This window comes from Ambystoma mexicanum, chromosome 12 (genome assembly GCF_040938575.1).
Source record: "Ambystoma mexicanum isolate Mex_15411 chromosome 12, UKY_AmexF1_1, whole genome shotgun sequence".
NCBI lineage: Eukaryota > Metazoa > Chordata > Amphibia > Caudata > Ambystomatidae > Ambystoma > Ambystoma mexicanum.
The window spans coordinates 225,111,113-225,131,552 of NC_090936.1; the positions used below are offsets into that span (position 1 = coordinate 225,111,113).

Here is a 20,440-nt window from a genome sequence, read left to right on the forward strand (position 1 = left end):
TCATTACCCCATGGTATTAGGTATGCCCTGGTTACAGAAGCACAATCCGTATATCAATTGGACAGCAGGATCACTATTCCTAGTCTCAGAGTTTTATATGTCCCACTGTCTATTCCTGGATCCCTCCTCGACACCCCCTAAAGAACCATTAAGAGACCAGCAAAGACCACTCATGGTTTCCAATATCATACAAGGCCCAGAGGCCTATCAGGGATTTGCTGATGTATTTTCAACTGCCATAGTCCTGGCCTTACCCCTTCACAGACCTGAAGACTGTGCCATAGATACATTCCCTTCGGCAAAATGTTCATCCTTTCTGAACCAGAGAAAAAGGCCCTCCGAGAATACCTGGATACCAACCTTGAAAACGGCACCATAAGACCCTCAAAATCTCCAGCGGGTGCTTCGTTGTTCTTTGTTCCCAAGAAGGACACCAAGGAACTTAGACCTTGCCACGACTATCGTGGCTTAAATCAATGCACCCTCAAAGATCGGTACCCACTGCCCCTGATCTCGGATATCCTGGAAGCTGTGGGAGGCACCGTAATATTCACGAAGTTGGATCTCCGGGGTGCCTATCATTTGATCTGTGTCCGGGAAGGAGACGAATGGAAAACAGCCTTTAGAACACCCTTTGGTCACTATGAATATCTAGTCATGCCCTTTGGACTAGCTAATGCCCCCGCAGTTTTTCAACGTTTTATGGATAGGGTGTTTTCTGATATGTTATTCCTCTTCATCATTGTCTATCTGGATGACATATTGATCTTTTCCAAGGATCCTCTAAAGCATGAAGAACATGTAAAGGCAGTATTACAGTGACTCCGTGAACACAAACCTTTAGCCAAACCCGAAAAATGCTTGTTTCACGTTACTTCTGTTCACTACCTAGGATTCCTTAGCCCAGAAGGAATTGGTATGGACCCTTCTAAGGTAAAGGCTATATTGGCATGGCCCACTCCCACGTCCATGAAACAAGTTCTATCCTTCCTGGGGCTTGCCAACTTCTACCGGAAGTTCATTTCTACCTTTTCCAAGATCGTTCAGCCGATCGTTGCCCTCTTGAAGAAAGACACCCCCTTTGTCTGGTCTACCCCGCAAGATAAGGCATTCCAACGTTTAAAGACAGAGTTCACGCAAGCCTCCATCTTGGCCCAACCCGACATAAATTGGCCATTCCTAGTGGAAACGGATGCCTCTAACTACGCCATAGGAGCGGTCTTGAAGCAGGAACTTGAGGATAAACTGGAACACCCCATTGCTTACCTCTCACGAACCCTGACTCCCAGTGAGACACACTATTCTGTCCTGGAAAAGGAACTGTTAGCCATCCGCCAAGCCTTCACTGAATGGCGACATCTACTTCTGGGTGCTAGATATCCAGTTCAGGTCCGCACGGACCATCAGAATCTTCAAATTCTATAGTCGTTGGAGTGCAGGAACAGTCGTCAGGAGCGTTGGGCCTACTTCTTTGCCCAGTACCAATTCCAAATCACTCATGTTCCCGGATCACAAAACATGATTGCTGACGCCTTATCTCGACGTCCTGACTATGTAACTACTGAAGACAAGGCCTATCCTAAGATGTTTCCCCACACAATCTTTGTAGCTCAAGCAGTCAACCTCCTGGATGAAATTCAAGTGCAAACCCAATCCTCTGACCTCTGGAAGGATATTTCAAGGAAGAATCCATGGAACCTAAGAGTTAAGGAAGGATATTTATTCAAGGACAATGCACTGGTCATTCCTACACAGAAATTACAACAAAGAATAATAAACCTCTGTCATGATACCCTTCACTCCGGACATCGTGGCATAACCAACACCCTCCGTCTTATACAAAGACAGTTTTGATGGCCTGGAATGAAGACCAACGTACAGCAGTATAACAAAGCTTGTACTGTCTGCAGTCAAAATAAACATGATAACAAGAGACTGGCGGGTCTTCTACTGCAACCTACACTGCCAACAAGGCCATGGGAATTCATTGCTACAGACTTCATTGTGGAATTACCACCTTCCCGAGGATACACGACCATCATGGTTACCATAGACTTGTTCACTCATATGGCTCATTTTACACCCCTGTGTAAGCTGCCATCCTCGACCGAGCTTGCTGGAATCTTCCTGGAACACATATTCCGTTTCCATGGACTTCCTTCCAAGATCATATCTAATCGAGGACCTCAATACGTCTCTCAATTCTGGAAACATCTCTGTCGCATTTTTGGAATCCAACGCGCCCTCTCGTCTGGTTATCATCCCCAAACCAACAGGGCCACAGAACGTGCTAATCAGACCCTGGAGCAGTATCTTCGATGTTTTGTCACCAAGGTTCAGGATGACTGGTCGCTCATGATACCCGTGGCTGAATTTGCCTACAACAATTCCGATCATTCAGCACTTAAGACCAGTCCCTTTTATTGTAGCCAAGGATTCCATCCATCAGTTCTACCCTCTGTTCTCCCTCATCCTACACCAGTACCTACTGTCGACTCCTGGATAGAAACCCTCATCAACGTACACCAGGAGACCAAAGAAAACTTAGAGAGGGCCAGAACACAGACTAAGAGGAATGCAGATTTCAAAAGAAGACCAGGTCCCTCTTATGCAATCAGTGATCAAGTCTGGTTGTCCTAGAAATTACTACCCTGACATCTACGGCCGAACAAGTTGGCGCCTCGGTACTATGGTCCATTTCCCATCAAGGAAATTATCAATCCAGTTTCATACCGGATCAGACTACCAGACTCCTGGAAGAAAATTCACCCAGTATTTCACACATCCTTATTAAAACCCTACACCCAATCCTCCCAGAAATCCTGCCGACCTCCTCCTCTGCTGGTTGACAACCAATTGGAATATGAAGTATCCCGAATATGTGACTCCAGGTATAAACGGGGTCAGCTTCAATACCTGGTTGAATGGAAGGGATATCCTCCTAGTGAAAGAACCTGGGAACAACTTTCTAATCTCCAGGCCCCTCGACTACTCAGAAGATTTCACCTTATACACCCGGGCAAACCCGGAGGAACTGATCTTCGGAGAAGGCATGCTGTCATGAACTACAGAACATGCCCCTTTTGGACTTCCTGGTCCTCGTCTTAACGGGGCTTACACTCCCTTGTACTTCCAACATGGCCGTCCACTGTGAAACACCTTCCTCGCTCTACACCTTGGACGTAGCGTGCTCTATTTATAGACCACGCCTCCCGCAGCTCCGCGCGTCTCAATGCAATTGTGAAGTAGCGACCAGACGTGTGCTCCGTAGCTCGCAGTATTGTTTCCCTTGCTGCTTCCAGCCTACCCCATTCCTAGTCCCTTTCCTTCCTTTCTTGATTCCTGTACACGTGTGCTAGTAGCGCACTCTGTTCATTTCCCGGATTCCTGGATCCTTGCATCCCGGAACTTTGAACGCACGCTGGAGTCGGAAGAGACTTGTGCAGCCTTATTCAAGACTCAATCAGTCTGCAAGAAGACATTGATCAAGAAATCCAGCAAAGATCAAACTCAGGTGAGAAGGGGGAACTCCTTGACACCTGGTCCGGGTCAGAAGCAGAGATGAATGGAAAACTGCTTTCCGTACCAAATACGGTTTGTACGAATATCAAGTCACGCCCTTTGGGTTATGCAACGCTCCCGCAGCATTTCAATATTTCATGAATGACTTCTTGAGAGAGTTAATTGATGTCTGCGCCCTAGTGTACATAGATGATATCCTAGTGTTCTCAACCTCAAAACAGGATCATATCAAGCACATCCGTTCAGTCCTCACCAAGCTCCGTGAACATATGCAAAACTTGAAGTGTTTTTTCACGTCACCGAAATTGAGTTTCTGCGTTTTATTCTTACTCCAGGAGGTATCAGAATGGACCTGCATAAAGTAGATGCCGTTTTGAAATGGCCATCACCAACGTCAGTAAAAGGGGTACAAAGCATGTTGGGCTTTGCCAACTTCTATTGCCGGTTCATACCAGACTTCTCTCCGTTCGTACACCCGATCACCGTATTGCTACGAAAAAACAACAAAAAATTTGCCTGGACCAAAGAAGCAGAAAAGGCTTTTCAGGAACTTAAGAAAAGGTTCACCTCCGCGCCAATCCTGCGACATCCTCGCCCAGATCTTCATTATATCATGGAAACGGACGCTTCCAGTATAGCAATGGGAGCTGTCCTCTCACAAAGAGATCCAGAAACCGGCCAGCTACATCCAGTGGCCTTCTGGTCGAAGAAATTCTCACCTCTGGGGATTAATTACGCCATCACGGAAAAAGAACTCTTGGCGATCAAATCCACCTTTAAAGCCTGGCGGCACTATCTTCTGGGGGCCAGGCACACAATTACAGTTATCATGGACCACCGAAACCTGCAATATCTTAAAACAGCTAAAGCCCAGTCTTCACGTCAATTGCGGTGGGCCCTTTTCTTCGCTGAATATGATTATGTCATCACATTTCGACCAGGGGTCAAGAATGGAAAAGCTGAGGCACTCTCTCGTACAGGCACTGATGACATAGTGTATACGACCCCAGACCCAGTCCCCATCATACCGGAAGACAAACTCTTGGGCCTCACTACGGCCTTAACCCAAGTAGAACTGAGAAACGAGATTCAACGAACCATGAATCCAGATACTTTCCTTGCATGGCAAGCGCAGGGGGAACAATATTCCATCAAAGATCACTAACCCTTTTTTAAGGATTGTCTGTACAGACCTATCAAGGACTTACAACAAAAAATCATTTCAGGTTATCACGATTCTCTGATCGAAGGGCACCCTGGAATCACCAAGACTCTAGCCAAGGTAAAACAGAACTTCTGGTGGCCTGCCTGGCGTAAAGACGTCATCCAATATATACAGTCCTGCAGAGTCTGCGCACAAAATAAGTCGCAAAAACAAAAACCATCTGGTCTTCTGCAACCTTTGGACATTCCTCCCACTCCATGGCACACTCTTTCCCTTGACTTCATTACTGACCTACCTCCCAGTCAAGGGTTTAACACCATTCTTGTAGTCGTGGACTTATTCTCAAAGATGGCACACTTTATTCTGCTCAAAGGCCTCCCTGACGCATCCACTTTAGCCAAAATGTTCCTGGATGGTATTGTTAAACTACATGGCATGATCTCCGATCGAGCTAGCCAGTTCGTCCCCAACTTCTGGAGAAAGTGTTGTGCAATGGCGCAAATTGACGCCCGGCTATCCACTAGCCATCACCCCCAAACGGACGGTCAGACCAAATGGACCAATCAGACCCTCGAGCAATACCTACGGTGCATGTTGCACCATGAACTAAGAGACTGGAAAGACTTACTATGGATTGCCGAGTATGCATATACCAATTCCTTGCATTCCAGTACCGGACAAACACCCTTTTATACCCTTTATGGTAGACATCCACGTACCTCAGAACTGGATCTCCCAACCAGTTTGGAAATGCCAGCAGTAAAAACCCTTCACACCAACATCACTCAGGCTTTCAAAAAGGCCAAAGAGTTCTTATTCTCGCCAAAGAAAAGCAAAAGCAATTTGCTGACCAACACCGGAAAAAAGCCCCTGACTATCAGGTAGGAGACAAGGTTTGGCTGGCTGCCAGATTTGTACCCATCAAAGGAACCCAGACCTTTCAACCCATGTACTTAGGGCCTTACACCATCAAGGCAATTATTTATCCAGCGGCTGCCAAACTAGATTTACCACCTAACCTACAAATCCACCCGGTATTTCATGTGGCCCTTTTAAAACCAATGCAGCCCGGTACACGGATTGGGACACCACCAAAACCCATACTTATTGATGGAGAACCAGAATTCGAAGTCAGAGGCATCCTGGATTCCAAGTACTCAAGGGGCAAGCTATACTATCTAGTTGATTGGAAAGGATTTGGACCCCAAGAAAGACATGCACCACGTCTGATCAAAAAATATCATCGAAACTTTCCAACTAAACCTGGGCCGGACAGAAGGAACACTTTGAGAGGGGCCTTGGGGGGGAGTGGTGTCACGAACCACATCCAGAAACCCCCCTGGCAAGCCCATGGGCCAAGAGGGGTCTTGGCTCGGGTCTCCAACAAACTTAGGCATCCTTTGCCTAGGCCCTCTTGGGGCCAGTCCTGGCGCATTTGGCGCCAGGCTCATACTTAATAAAGACTTGTGTTTAGGGAACTACTTTATTTCAAGTGCCAGCCAACATGGAGGCATCCACATAGCTTGGCTACTTGGAACCAAGCTATGCGGTATAGTGTTTTGGGTGTGGTACCCTAGGAACTACTTTACCTGGACTACTTTCTTGAAGCTATTTAAACCACACCCGACTTGGATAACACGCTTCGCGTTACTTTGCAATCCTGCAACGTGACGCTCATCGTGTTCAGCTGTACCCGTGAACCTTGGAAGAACAGCATCTGTAAAGAGACAAAAGGACATCGTTAGCAGCAGCAGCTTACCTGTAATTTTCATCGTTAGCTGCCCACAGCTCCTGCAAACAGCATCCTAGGATCAGCGCGTCTCCCGGACCCGACAGATCTGCAAAAAAGGAAGAAACAAGACATTAGACACTTTTACAACATAACGAACTGTGCCGGAAAGCTTACCTCGCAAGTCGCCCCTCGACCAGCATCGCCTCGGGATTTCATACACCGGGTGAGCACCGCGATCTATGTGAAAGAAAAGACAACAGGTTAGCAAAGGCAAGGCATCATAGCGCTGCGCATAGCGCCTACTTACCGCATCATATCGCTCTTTATACGCCACCAATTCAGCCAATGCATCACATTGGACTTCCGCGCACCTAAGGAAGAGAAAGAGACAATTATTAAACCAAGAAAGGCATGCAAGAATAACAGCAATATACAACAGCAATGAGACCTACCTGAAAGACTCAAAGCGGGCCGGCATCAGTGAAGTAACTAGATCGCATTCGCCCACAAAGGACAATGCGCCCCTGCCAAGAAGGTAGGGCGGAGAGCACACCTGAATTAACAACAAGGTGAGGAGAGGTCCAGAGGGGCTGGTGGGGGGGCTGCTTACCCCAGTTGCCCAGTCTTGAACATTGCCCACCTGTATTCCAGGAAGAACTTCCCTGCTGGTCACACCTGGGAACCGCAGAGAAGGATACCAGAGTCCCTACGGCTGGGTGGCGTCCCCATGGATACCAGGTGAGCGTAACAGATAAGCTCTTCATCCTACTACTTCTGGGAGGGGCACCTCGAATGGGATCTAGTTCCTTCACTGATCCCTGATAAGGATTAGACCAGTCCAGCTGCGACTATGCTTCTCCTTACGATCAGTAAGTCTTTCTTGAGCTCTTGTGATGCTGTTTGTTCTGTTTAATGTCTTTATATGTTGCTCCTATTTGTGCCCGCAATAATGTCTCTATTCTGTTTTCTTCCCTTAGATGGAAATGCAGCCTCAGTGCAGTTGTGAGACGCGATACGCGGCCGGTTTTAAGATGGATGCTACCGCAATGCTTGAAAGCAGGTAAGTGATGGTTTAAGGAAAAGCACGAAGTATATCGAAGCACAACCTTAACCATTTGGGAGAATGGCAAAGGCATTCCATTTTTCTGCTGCTCTTGCTTTGTGTGTCTCTTTCCCGTTCTCCGGGCAAGCGGATTAGGCACTGTTGCGGGACCTCACGGTTCACCTTTCAGAGGTTGAACCAGCGCTTCTCAGACGGTAAGTTGAGGGGGTGGGTGGGAGGGAGGAAGGGGAGGGAAGAAAAAAAAAAAAAAAAAAGACTTACCTGAGTCCCCGGCTGGGGCAAAGGCAGCCTCTCAGCCTCGGGGAGGCTCGGAGCAGGGATGGCCCCGCTTCGAGCCTCCTCATTGGCTGAGGGGCTGCCACGCCCCCGCCGGGGACAAAGGCCGTGGAATCCCGACGGAGGGATTCCCGGCCAGGTAGGGACCTGACGAGAGCCAATCAGAATGCTTGTTGCATTCTGATTGTCTCTCGCCGGGGTACTAATAAAGATTAATGCTTTGACCAGACAAAGCCAGCCCAGGCGTTTGCTTATTTGGTGCAGGTGTCAATCCATTAAGACATCACATGTTTAATTAAACTTTCTGATACATCTAGAGTCTACAGGTATTCTCTTGGGTCATAGTTCATGATTTGTCTACTCACTCCCAGCGAAGGGAGATCAGACAATCAGGTAGCTACGTGGCTAGAGACGCGGGCGTGAACCTCCAGTGTAAACTCCATGTATGGTTCAGAAGCAGAAAGAGTTGAAGGTTCAATGCAAGTTTGGGGTGGGCTAGTGAATGTCAGATATTCATTTTAACATCCTAAAGCCTAGAAGAGAGCAACAACGTGTCTTAGTGTGCAAGGCAAAAAAAACACAAAGCTGTTCTTCAGGTTGCAATTGAACCATCATCTCTCAGGGTTTTTGAACAAGTGCACCAATCACTCGCGAATGCTGCTTCCAGTAACACCCTTGGTTGGGTCTCTTCTAGTTAAACGACAAGTGATCACTTAAATAATAGACTAAAATGCAGTTAGCTCCTCTCTATGTTCAAGCAAATCCAGCAAACCAATTTGTTCTTTAAATTTGAACACAACTTGTTCTCAGAATTTAGATACGAAATAATGTAGGAGGACATTTTCTGCTGCTGAGAAATAACTTCATAAACCAAACAAATCAAATCATGCAAGATTGTTACTACATTTCTGAAAAAAAAATGATTTACGCGTTGGTTCAGAAAAATAAAGAAAATACCCACACTGGTTAAAAATACCAAGTAGTTCAATTAGTGGCCCTGATTAATGCATTTAATTAAAAAGGATGCTTCAGACCTCTGTATTAATTTGTGGACCGCTGGAATAATGAGATGAGAAGCTTAGTGCCAGTGTCAACAGAAATGTATTTTGGAGAAGAAAATATGTTGTAATTGGAGCAAAACAAAAAGTAGAGAAAGGCATGCTTTATTTCCAAAGGGTCGGTGTATGGCGCAGAACGTTGCTAGAAGATGGGGCATGTGCTGACCAGCTTTCCAACCTAAGAATCTGGTTCCCGTCTTACTCATGCCTCGAATTTAGCCGATCAAGAAAGTGGTATGAAACACCCATACAAAATAAAAAAGGAATGCTTTCTAAGTAAAGGCAAGGGAACATGCTTTCAACACATCAAATCGCACGCCATGCATTACACTGTCATGTGTTTGTTCCGTATTAAGATATGAATACTTACAAATGCATTTTGTCTCTGGAAAAGGGATAAGATAACGATTTCATCTTTTTGTTTTCACTGAGCTGTGGCACGTTGGGCTGTAAAGGCTTTGATATTTTGTGCCATATTGCATGCAGCTTCACAAAAATGCCCCCATCCTGCTTTAATTCATACATCTGAAAAAAGTAAATAACATCCATTACAGTAGAATACAAAGTACTGTTTATGTTGAAAGTGAACATGTGTACAACTTCGGTGACATGTCAAATTCCAGTATTCTTTATGTTTAATCTCCTGTATATCGGTTTCACCTAAACTACATGTGCATCTTTAAGTGTAGTGTACAAACATAATGTGTGCAAATGTAATTTGCTCCAACATTAAACTGGATGGATTTCGATTCTAAATTAGCTTTAATGGTGAAATTGTATATTTCCCTGATTTCTCCTAATACTTTCGTAGACATATTTTTATGAAAACAAACCTATCGTTTTGTTTTAAAAAAAATAACAATTCACTATTTGCACCACAAAATGTACAGTTATATATTCCCCAATTCACTGTATGGCAACTTAGTGCACTTTTTAGATTTTCAAAATGATTCACTATTTGTGAAGGGAAAGGAGTCTTTTATCCAAGCAATAGTCGCTAAAGTAAAAATAATTGAGTACATAAACAAATAATGAAAAACACAACCATTTTGTATATGCAATTATGGAATATGTAAAAGATAACCTAGCGTATATACACGCCAAACCAAACGAGCATTTTTAGAGAAAAAGGGAGTTTGTAGTCATATAAAAGAATGGAGTCTGAAAAGCAGCAGAAATGGTTATTCAACAATTACATATCCCACTATCACAAACAATTGTTAAAATATTTGACATAGAGCCAGCAAGCACTTAAATAAAAAAGTAGAGCAAATCAAACACTATTCAGTCAAGCTTTGGGCATCTAGGAATCTTGTCATTAGATTGACAGTGGAGGCAACCTGTTCCAACTAAGAATGTTAACCTTTTGGCAAATCACAATGCCATACAAGCATGCAGAAGAAAGTAGCAATGCCACTTCAGTAAGGTGAATGTGTATTCATAAGAAAAAGGCATCTTCCGCTCACCCTACGTTTTTCTGCTCTAGTAGGTTTAGCTAAAACAACACGTATGAGACAAAAACAATAAAATACTCCAACAGTAATACATAAATAGTAATAGCAAAAATATACTTAGAGGTTGGTGGAGAGTAAATGTGACAGGGTGCCATATGTCAAGGGTTTTGACCCATGTTGAATCAATAGACTGGGTAGATGTGGGGATGAGCTGTCGCCGCCCAATATTCTATCCCAGAACAAACTAAATCAATAGACTGGGTGGATGTGGGGATGAGCTATCGCCGCCCACATTCACGCCAGAATAGGAGAACTGCGCAGTTGGCACGAGACCACTCCAAAGATACAACCTTCTTGTGGGGGGTTCCACATCACCACTCTGCTGTAAGGATGCCATCAAAACAATGTTAAGCAAGGGTCCTATACTATCAAGCGAAAGACCACTCTATTGAAATGCAGTAATTCAAGACAACTCAAAAATGGATGAAGTACTGACAAATTCCCCAAGGCGGCGCTAGCAGTCTAAACTCTGACAGGGAAACTGTATTTAGGAGTTGCAAGAGGGGCAGGGACTTCAAAGCATGTTGGTTAATTGAAAATCTTAGCCACCTGCTGTTCCCAGAGGCCAAGAGGCTGAGAACTCTTAACACCCCAGAGACTCACCACAGGAGGCAGGATATCACATGGCCCTTCTGAGTGAGAGGGAGGGGGTTTCCCCTTCAGCCTGGAGGAGAGAGACAATAGCCCCTTTCAGTTGAATGGGGTATGTTAATTTTGAGTGTTTCCTGTCAACAGCCCTCTGCCAGCAAGGAGAGACATGTGATCACTGACCCACCCAGACTTCTGGAGGCGGACCCAAACACTTTGGGGAGTTGAATTTCAACAAATATATATTTTATAGAAACTGTGATAACTTATTGTAACCAAATGACAGGAATGTACAACTTGAGAGTCTTAGTATGGAAAACGCCCTCACGATTTGAGTCCAAACTCCGATTTGTACCATGTTCTGGGGCAAAACCCCGCTTATTATGGATATTGTAGACACTGTATTTAAGCTAGAGACATGGAAAGTTACTGGGATATATGTGGAAGGGAAATGTACCTTTGTATAATTTTTAATGAAAAACCAATGTTGCAAAACCCACTAAAATCGAAAATAGGTTGCCATTTTTGAATGCAATCTCCTAGAAACACCAGAGTCGGGACAGGGACTATCTTTAGTAATATATGATGTGTGTATGTGATGTCAAACAACTGTGTACCTGGGAAATATGTATTTGGATCAGGAATAGATTTGTGTGCACATTGACCAGGGGAGTGTCATTTCTGCAGGTCATAAAAATGACATGACTCTGACACACTATCCCTTCTCAAATCAGGGACCAAAGAATCTATTGACCTATCAAATCAAGAGAGGGGCAGGCTTAGTGATGCTAGCCTCTCCACCCACTTTCCAAAACACATAAAAAGAGACTGCTGGGACAGGTAGAGACATTCAATTCCATTTGCTGCGGAGCATGCTGACCGACGACTTCACATCCAGAGATCCAACACTTAGACTTCCAAGCTAAACATAGACTACAGAACTTTGAACCAAGAAGGCCCACTGCAAGCAAAAGTATTCTCAGCAGGCCTTCAGAATCCAGCAAACCTAACCAAACTATTCAACAGCCGGGCGAGCTGTTTGAATTCTTTGCCAAGAACTTGTGCTGGAACCGCAGACCAGACCCAGACCGCTGTGAGCAGAACCAGAGATCCGGATTGCTGTGAGCAGAACCGGTGCCTGATTGACCCGCCGAGCAGAGAGAACTGCCGCTGGACGTGTTGACCAGATCCGTGACGAGGCCCATTCATTTCAAAATTAGGAGTGAGTATCCGCCAGAACTGTGCAGAACCCAATCTCTTAGTTAAAATAATCTAATCCAAACTATTTTAACCTAATTAGAACAGCCTCCTAGAAATCGTGTCATCTGTCATTTGTAAAGCTGCACAACTGTCACCTGTCAATTCTGCAGCTGCAAGCTGTCACCTGTCATTTTGAGTTTTACTTTAAATCCGAAAATCTACCTTTATTAAATCGTCTGTATCTCCGGAACCGTTTGTCCTAGGAACGTGGTTTAACTTTCATTTTAAAGCTGTGATTCTAGGTTTCCCAACAAATTCCTCCTCCCTATACTTTTTCCGCAATCGCGATTTACGCACTTGCAAAATTTACCGCGATTTGCGATTTTGGCTCAATTTCTCCACTTGTCAAAATAGCAGCTCCATTCCTTCCTTTGTTAAAATCCGTTTGCAACCTGGTAATAACTCATAGAGCATTGCTAAAGTGAGCCTGAACTAATACCAACAAGCATCTCTCACTCACCCTGAATCTCTAGAGGGAATTAAAATCAGTTAGCACATATTCCCATCCGTTGCCATCACATTTAAAAGCATTTTGGGCCTGTGTTTCAAACTTCTACCTGTTTCCTCTAAGCTTGCTGGGGGGGAACTGAATTTCGTATTGTATTTGATTGCATTCCTGAGAACTGTGTGCTCCTCTTTCCATCTCCTTCCATTTCTTACATTGCATGGGGGGGTGAATTGCCAGAGAAAAAGTGATTACATTGTTGTTGGTTGAAATCATATCAAGTTTATTTGCTGTACTGCATTTTATTCCACCTTGCATTTCCTTGAAACCATAAAGCATTTTCAGCTACCTCATCCTCTATACTACTCCTAAGTAATCAAGTGTACCACTGTAACATTACCCATTGTGGATCCACATCATATGTCTCAGTTTACTATCAGATATTAATTTATTATAAAAGTGTGATATATATCTATTGTTTACATTTTCAAATAAACCTTTTAATTTGCAAAACAAACCTACTTCTTGGCTCAGTGGGGTCAGGGGGATTCTAAGAGGGGGTGTTATACAAGGGTTGTCATCCAGAGTACTGAACTGGACATAAAAATACATCAAAAAGGGTTTTCCTCAGCATCCCAGACTAGGCATTGACTTAGCTGTAGTGTTGATTGAATATCGCTTACAAAAGTGGGGGCTCGGAGCTGGGATATTCTGGGTTAGATTTACCACTTGTGCAGATTAATACAGTGTGCCAACTGACCAGATACACATATCCGGTTAGATCACCACGCTGTTTTACACTGTGAAAGCATCCCCCAAAGGAACGCTCTAAGGAAACGGTCTGTTTTACAAAAATAAAACACAAACTTCTGTAAATCAGGAAGGAACTCAAATTCCAGAATGACGACACTGGTAGACATCAAAATAGCCAGAGAGCACTTCTTACATAAGCTATTTGTGAGAGGTGAGTTGACTCATCAGGACCAAACGGTCTAGTTGCAGGCAATCGCGCAACAGGTCACTGAAACAGGGTCAGATAGATGGAGAACTCAGGGTCCCCTACATGTGGCCCTGAGTGAACTATATATGGCCCCTAAAGCCAAAGATGAACATCATAAGATTGCCAGGATAGCGGCATATTTGCACCTATATATGGGAGCCATGCAGGACAAATGTGCTGAAGGCCAAGATCTGGCAAATAGGCAACAGATGGCATTAGAGAAGGCCCAATCTGATCTGGACTCTTCTGAGCAGAGGCTGCTCAGGAGCCAGGAGTCAGAAAAGGACAGCAGACAGTACATCACTAAAATAAAGGAGGATATGGATGTGCTGCAACAGGAAAAGGCTGACCAGGATACCAGATTTCTGGCCTTGCAGAAGGAGTACCAAGAAGGTTTGGACTCCCTACTGCAGAGCCAGAAAAAGCTGGAGCAACAGTTAGACTTCAATAGGGCATGTGTCGAGCAGGTAGTCACCCTGCAAAGCCACCTAGATAGAGAGAAGGCAGAGAGCAATAAACGAATTTTGAAAGACCTGGATACCCAGGCAGAGTTTGATCAGGAGCGCCAGAAAGCTGGTGCCTTCCAAAGCCAAAAGGACGACTGGCGGCACAGATGCAGGCTCTTAGTCAGGAAAGGGATACGTTAGGCCAGGAAGTCTGCCACTTAAAAAGGAAAATGGAAGAAAATCACCAGGCCCTCCAGGGACTGGGTGACCTCCAAAAAGAACACCAGAACTTGTTAGAGCACACCAGGAGGGTGGAGGATGCTCTGGCAAGAAAGGAGCAGGCCAATAGGGAAACAGCTCAGGAGGTAACCCTCCTGCAGCAAAGACTGGCCCAGTACTCCAGGACCAATCAGGAGGCACAGTGAGGGAATGAGGCTCTCTGCCAGCACAATGATAGGCTCCAGCAACAGGTAACGATGCAGGAGAGACTGATAGAATCTAGTAAGGCCTTAACTGAGAAACTGAAAGCGCAGGCTCTTGCATTGCAACAGGGAGCAGGGGCGGATAGGGATGAGGTTCGCTGGGAAAGAGAAACTCCTGAGCATAACATTAGGAGCCCTAGTACCAGAGGCCTTCATCTCTCCCAGTCCCTGGACTCTGCCACCCCCATGTCCCCTCACGCACATGAGCCCAGGGCCACGGGGATGGCAGATTACTATCCAGCTAGAAGTATGGGGCTCATAGGCCAGTACCTCCCAGGAATGGATGGGCGGGCATCCGGGTATGGGCACCCAAGCACAGTGCAATTTAGTGGGGAACCCCAGGAGGGTAGGCCCATTAAGGGCATCCTGAAAACCTCTGCCCAGTTAGGTCAGTGGGGGGGGGTACCCATCAAATCCTGGCAGCAAGGAGGGATCTGAAGACTCCTCTCAGCATTACAGGACACAGGAGACCAGGTCCCCACATTCTGCCAGCCATTCCCAGGCTCGCAGAATCTGGGAAAACCTGGAAGATCAGACGGGCACCTCTGGGAGCAGTGCTTCTGAGTCAGAGGATGAATGGACCAGGGTTACCCGAACCAAAAAGGCCAATAAGGCAAAAAGGGCCTTGCTTAAGGACCCATTGAAACAAATAAAGGCAATAAGGAGTGTCATCACGCCTTATCATAAGAGCGCCAAGTATTCTGTTTGGGAACACTTGGAACTCTATGAGCAAATGATGGAGACTTTCCATTTGAAGGACAGCAGTAGCTGCATCCAGTACGTCAAATGGACCTTCTCACCAGAATACTCCAGTTTCTTTGCAGGGCTGGAGGATCAAAACCATTCAAGGTGATCCACATACAGGGCGGCCATCTTGAAACATTTTTCTGTGCACAGAAATCCTCAAGAGGCTCGCAAGGCAGCCTACTATTTGCAATGTGGGGAGGATCAGGCCCCACAAGAGTTTGTGCAAGAATTAAAGCGTGCTTTTGCGCAGACCACCAGAAGGGTGCGCACGGATAGCAGAGAATTTATCAATACGTTTTTCCATGCCTTACCCAAATACATACTGACCCAGCTTGTGAGAGATTTTCATGAGAAAAGATCTTTAGACTGGGTCATTGAGCAAGCCACCCGGATCTATGAGGTACAGAAGCCCATAGAAAACAAAAGTAATGCGCAGAAAAGCCCCAAACCAACCAGCACCCCTGCTGCTGCCAAGGTGGCAGAGGTAAAGTTTGCCCCCGTTTTATATTTGGAGATGGGGGGGCCTAAAAACCTGCCTGCGCCAAATAATTCACAGCCCAGAAGGCCCTCGGGCCAGTCACAGACAGGGAGTCGAGGAGGTAGTCCCACAAATGGGGTCCCTCGCTCCCCTGATTATGTAAGTCCCCGCTACAAGGGAAACCGACCCATCCTGGGTTATGTGTGGACTCCTCCAGCCCAAGGGGGGGGGGAACCAGCCAAGCACCTAACCCAGGGAACTTCCCTCCCAACTTCCCACAGGAGGGCAGAAATTCTCCAAATCCTGGGCAGAACTCTTTCCCCAGGTATCCACCCAATTTCCAGCCCCAAAATCATCCATCCTTCTTTCCCCAATTCCCTGAGATCAGACAACCTAATCTGGGAGAGGGGAGGCCAATGGTGGAGGGGTACCCAAATCTTCCCAATCTGGGGTATTACCAGAGAAGGGATAGCTACCCTTCCCATGATCAGCCCAGGGGAGAAAATAGAGCCCCGTATCAGCCTGAGCGGGTTTCACAACTTGAGCGCCAGGTCCGAAATATGGCACGAGATCTGGGTCACATACTGAGGGCTCAACAGAACCCTCAAATGAGCATGTCACCGCAGAATGCCCCAAACTCTGGACATGGTGCTCCAGAACAATGACGGGGGCAGCACCCCGATAACCCACCGGTTCCCAGGGAGGAGGCACAAGGGAAGGGGGGTGTAAAGCCTTATGCAGGAAGGGGGGAGAATTACCGTATTCCTCTCACCTCTCTTCCTGGACAACTGCAGAACTTTGACGGCAAGGAAATTCCTGTCGAAGGGACTGCAGACTTGGACATTAAAATTGGGCGACACAAGGTGAAACACCCGGTCATAGTAGTGACTCCAGAGGACACCCCTTGTTTACTAGGGAACGACCTCCTGAGAAGGTTGTCACCCCTAATAGATTGTGTAAACAAGGTCCTCTGGACCCAGACTAGCCGACCAATAAAATTAAAACAGAGTGTCAACCATGTTAGTTTAAATGGCACCTGCCACATGGTTGAACAAAAATCTGACCAAGTAGAATTTCACTTTCAGAACAACCAAATTCCAGACGTGACAGTAATAGCAGTAGGACAACAGGCTGGTGATGGGGGGGTCCTCTCTAGTTCTGAAAATCAACCTTCCTTCCAGTTTAAGGTGGTATTCCACACTGGAAGGAAACACCCTGAAATTCTTTGCTAATCCACAATCAGAAACTCCCACTCCTATAGTCCAGAAAGATGTGAAATCAGCTCAGAGCCTGGCTGATATTCAGCAAATTGGAGAGCAGTTGTTCATCCCTGTTCATTTAAATGATGGGAAGGACTCTGTTCTCGCTCGAGTGTGTGTGAACAATGGTAAGAGTTTCATCAGTGAAGCCATATTCCGCCAACTCCCAAAAGATCCAGCCATTCCCACATTCAAACTGATAGACAAATGGGAAATGGACCTGGAAGCACCCAATTCCAAACATGTCCTGCCAAGCAGGTGTATGCTCAAAATCTCCATTGGCAACAAGAGCATAGTCCATAATTGTTGGGTCGTGCGAGACGTCACTGCCGCCTTTTACTTAGGCAGTGACATTCTCAATCGCTTTGACATTAATTTGGACCTAATAAACTTCAAAGCTTGGTCCCGATTAGCGGATAATACCATGGGCTTTGATGATCCAGAAAAAGCATTTAGGTCAGCTCAATTGCTACCTTATGCAGTTGAAATTCAGATTAAAGAGGAAGTCACCATCCCAGAAAGGACCCGACAATTCTCCCTGGAAGTGAAAGTTAAAAGAGGACAAAAATTGAAAAATCCTGATGCTTACATACATCTAAATGCTTCTCTCCAACAGCAAGGGTTGGGGGTAAACCCAACACCATTAGTCAACATAGAACATGACACCATTCCAATAGAGGTGGATAACAGCGACTTAAAGAGTATTACTCTAGCCGCAGGCACCATTATTGGTATGGCGGTTGATGACCGACATTTTTCCATTGATCTAGGAAATGAACTGTTAGGACCAATACCCAAGGACTGTTTTGACAGTGACAGTGATGACAACACAACACCAGACAGGATTTTCACCCGGCATGGGGGGAACTTCCTGGTGTACACTTCTTGCCCTTATGGTAAGGAAGATGTGACTTGTGACTTCAGGAGGGATGAGGTGATTTTCCAGGTCCATGAGGGCTGCCTTTCCCACCTGAAGCCTCCAGTCCAAATCAGCACTCTGACCAGGGACTTTTCCACCCAGCTGGAGGAGGCCGCTGAGATAGCCAAACCAGAAGTCTTTCCAGGCTTAAGGCAGATGGTGGAAGAGAGAGTCAACCTAGCTGATGCCTGCGTGACTCTGGAACAGAAGCAAAAGTTGAAACAAGTTTTCTTGGATTTCCAAGATCTCTTTGCGGTAGACTCATATGACTGTGGTCGCACCGACATCCACACCACAACAATTCCCACGGACCCTGGAATGACTCCAGTGTTTGTGAAGCAATATCGTTTGCCTCTCGCATCCATGGAGTCCCTTACTGAAATAATTAAGAACCTTGAGTCCCGGGGAATAATCCGTCCAGTCCACAGCACTTTCAATAATCCGGTGCTGGGAATATTGAAGCGAAACGGCCAGTGGAGACTCTGCGCCGACCTTAGGGAGCTCAACAAACGGGTCCATACTTCCCGATGGCCTCTGCCCTACATTGACCAAGGGCTGGCCCAGATCCAGGGATCACAGGTATTCACTGCAATAGACCTGACCAATGGATACTGGACCGTGCCTGTCAGTAGGGAGGACCAATACAAACTGGCTTTTGCATTTGGGGGCCAGCAGTACACATGGACCCGGACTCCCTTCGGATACCTCAACTCCGGCAATGAATTCAACATTTTCCTACATACGGCCATGCCCAACCTGGGTGCCAGGGGTAACCTGGCTTATGTAGATGATGTCCTCATCAAAAGTTCATCTGTGGAGGAACACATAGCAGAGATCCGTTATGTTCTGACACAGTTGAGGGCCGCCGGAGCAAAACTTTCCTTCCAGAAAGCACAGTGGTGTAGAACCGTGTTAATTTCTTGGGGCATGAGATTACTCCTCAGGGTCTCTGTCTCCAAGAAAAGAAAGTGGAAGCACTTCAGAAGCTGAAAGACCCCACGACTCTGCGGGAACTAAGGAGCCTCCTTGGACTGACTAATTACAGCAGAAAGTTCATTGAAGGCTACGCAGAGATCACTAGACCCCTGATTCATCTCTTGAAGGGGGGGTCAAGTGGGAATGGGGTCCAGAACAATCTGAGGCAGTAAGACAACTCAAAAGAAGCCTCTCACAAGCGCCTTGCCTAGCTTACCCTGTCAGAAACCAGGAGTTCTTCCTCGAGACAGGGTCCTCTAATACGTGCTTGACGGCAGCATTATACCAAAAGCATGACAAGGTCAATAAAGTAATCTCCTATGCGAGCAAAACTTTATCCTCTGTGGAGGAAAAATTCAACGATTGTGAGAAGGCACTCCTGGCAACGGTGTGGGCATTGAAGAATAACCGCCCGTTTATCCAGGGGGAACACATCATAGTGGAGACTCCACACCAGCCTCTGCAATACCTCCAAAGTGACAGAATCCGGGCCGAAAATGTGAGTAATTCCCGAATTACTTCCTGGATTCTGTCAATGCAAGGCTTTCCTGTGGAGGTCAGATATGGCCAAAACAAGAAGAGTCCCCTTGCGCAAGGTCTGGCTGACTTGCATGATTGTGCCAGAGAAAACTGTCTCGAGGACGAAAGTCTAAAAATCAAGAACATGGAGGCATACCTTAATTCCCCACACAAAGTCTTTGAAGAAGACAAGTGTGAGGAAATGCCCACTGTCTATGTGTATGGATGCTCGTACCATGTTGACAACAACAGGGAGAAAGAACTGGTGGCCGGCGTAGGGAATGCATGGGGGAATGAGTCCCCAGATCACTCAGCTGGATACAAAATTGGTCCCCGAAGTAGTCAGGTGGCAGAATTGATGGCTGTGCATCAGGCCATCCTCACTGCTGTCCAACATCAACTCCACAAACTGGTCATAATCACAGATTCGGATTATGTACTGAACGGGTTCGTGGAGCACCTGGTTAATTGGAAAACCAGAGGCATGTTATGTGCTAATAACAAACCCTTGAAACATGGGAAGTTAATCCAAAATATTGATGATCTGGTCACATCGAATGGGATGACCATCTACTGGAAAAAGATCAAGGGTCATTCCAAAGTAGAGGGACCAGACAAAACTGGAAATGACTTAGCTGATCAGCTGGCCAAAACCGGGGCCATCCAAGGGGATCTAATAGAAATAGAGTCCCTGTTGGGGGAAATCCAGGTCACTGCCATCACTAGGTCCCAGACCAATGCTCACAATGATCTTTCAACTGCACAATGGAGTAAGGAGACCCCTGATGCTGATTTGATTACAGCTCAGAAGGGGGATCCAATAATTGGTAAGTTTTATCAACACATTGAGGACCCTGAGAACTTTCCCCTGACGAATACTGATTACATTGGGAAAGAGGACCTAAGAGTGTTGATGAAATGTCCAAAAAGGTTCCGAAACCAAGACGGTTTGTTGGTAAGGAAATCCCAAGCTGGCCATGATCAGTGGGTGG

General features: G+C 46.0%; 1 protein-coding gene across 3 annotated transcripts in view; it reads right to left on the minus strand.

Moving 5' to 3' along the window:
• ANO2 (anoctamin 2) overlaps positions 1-20,440 on the minus strand; it is a 2,341,832-nt gene that overhangs the window by 1,454,266 nt on the left and 867,126 nt on the right. For all 3 annotated transcript variants that reach the window (XR_011281759.1, XM_069628333.1, XM_069628334.1), the window contains one exon: positions 9,187-9,341. Coding sequence is in view for 2 of the 3 variants with exons in the window: in XM_069628333.1 (XP_069484434.1) it covers positions 9,187-9,341 (155 nt within the window). In the remaining variant the exon portion in view is untranslated. The remainder of the gene's footprint in view (positions 1-9,186; positions 9,342-20,440) is intronic.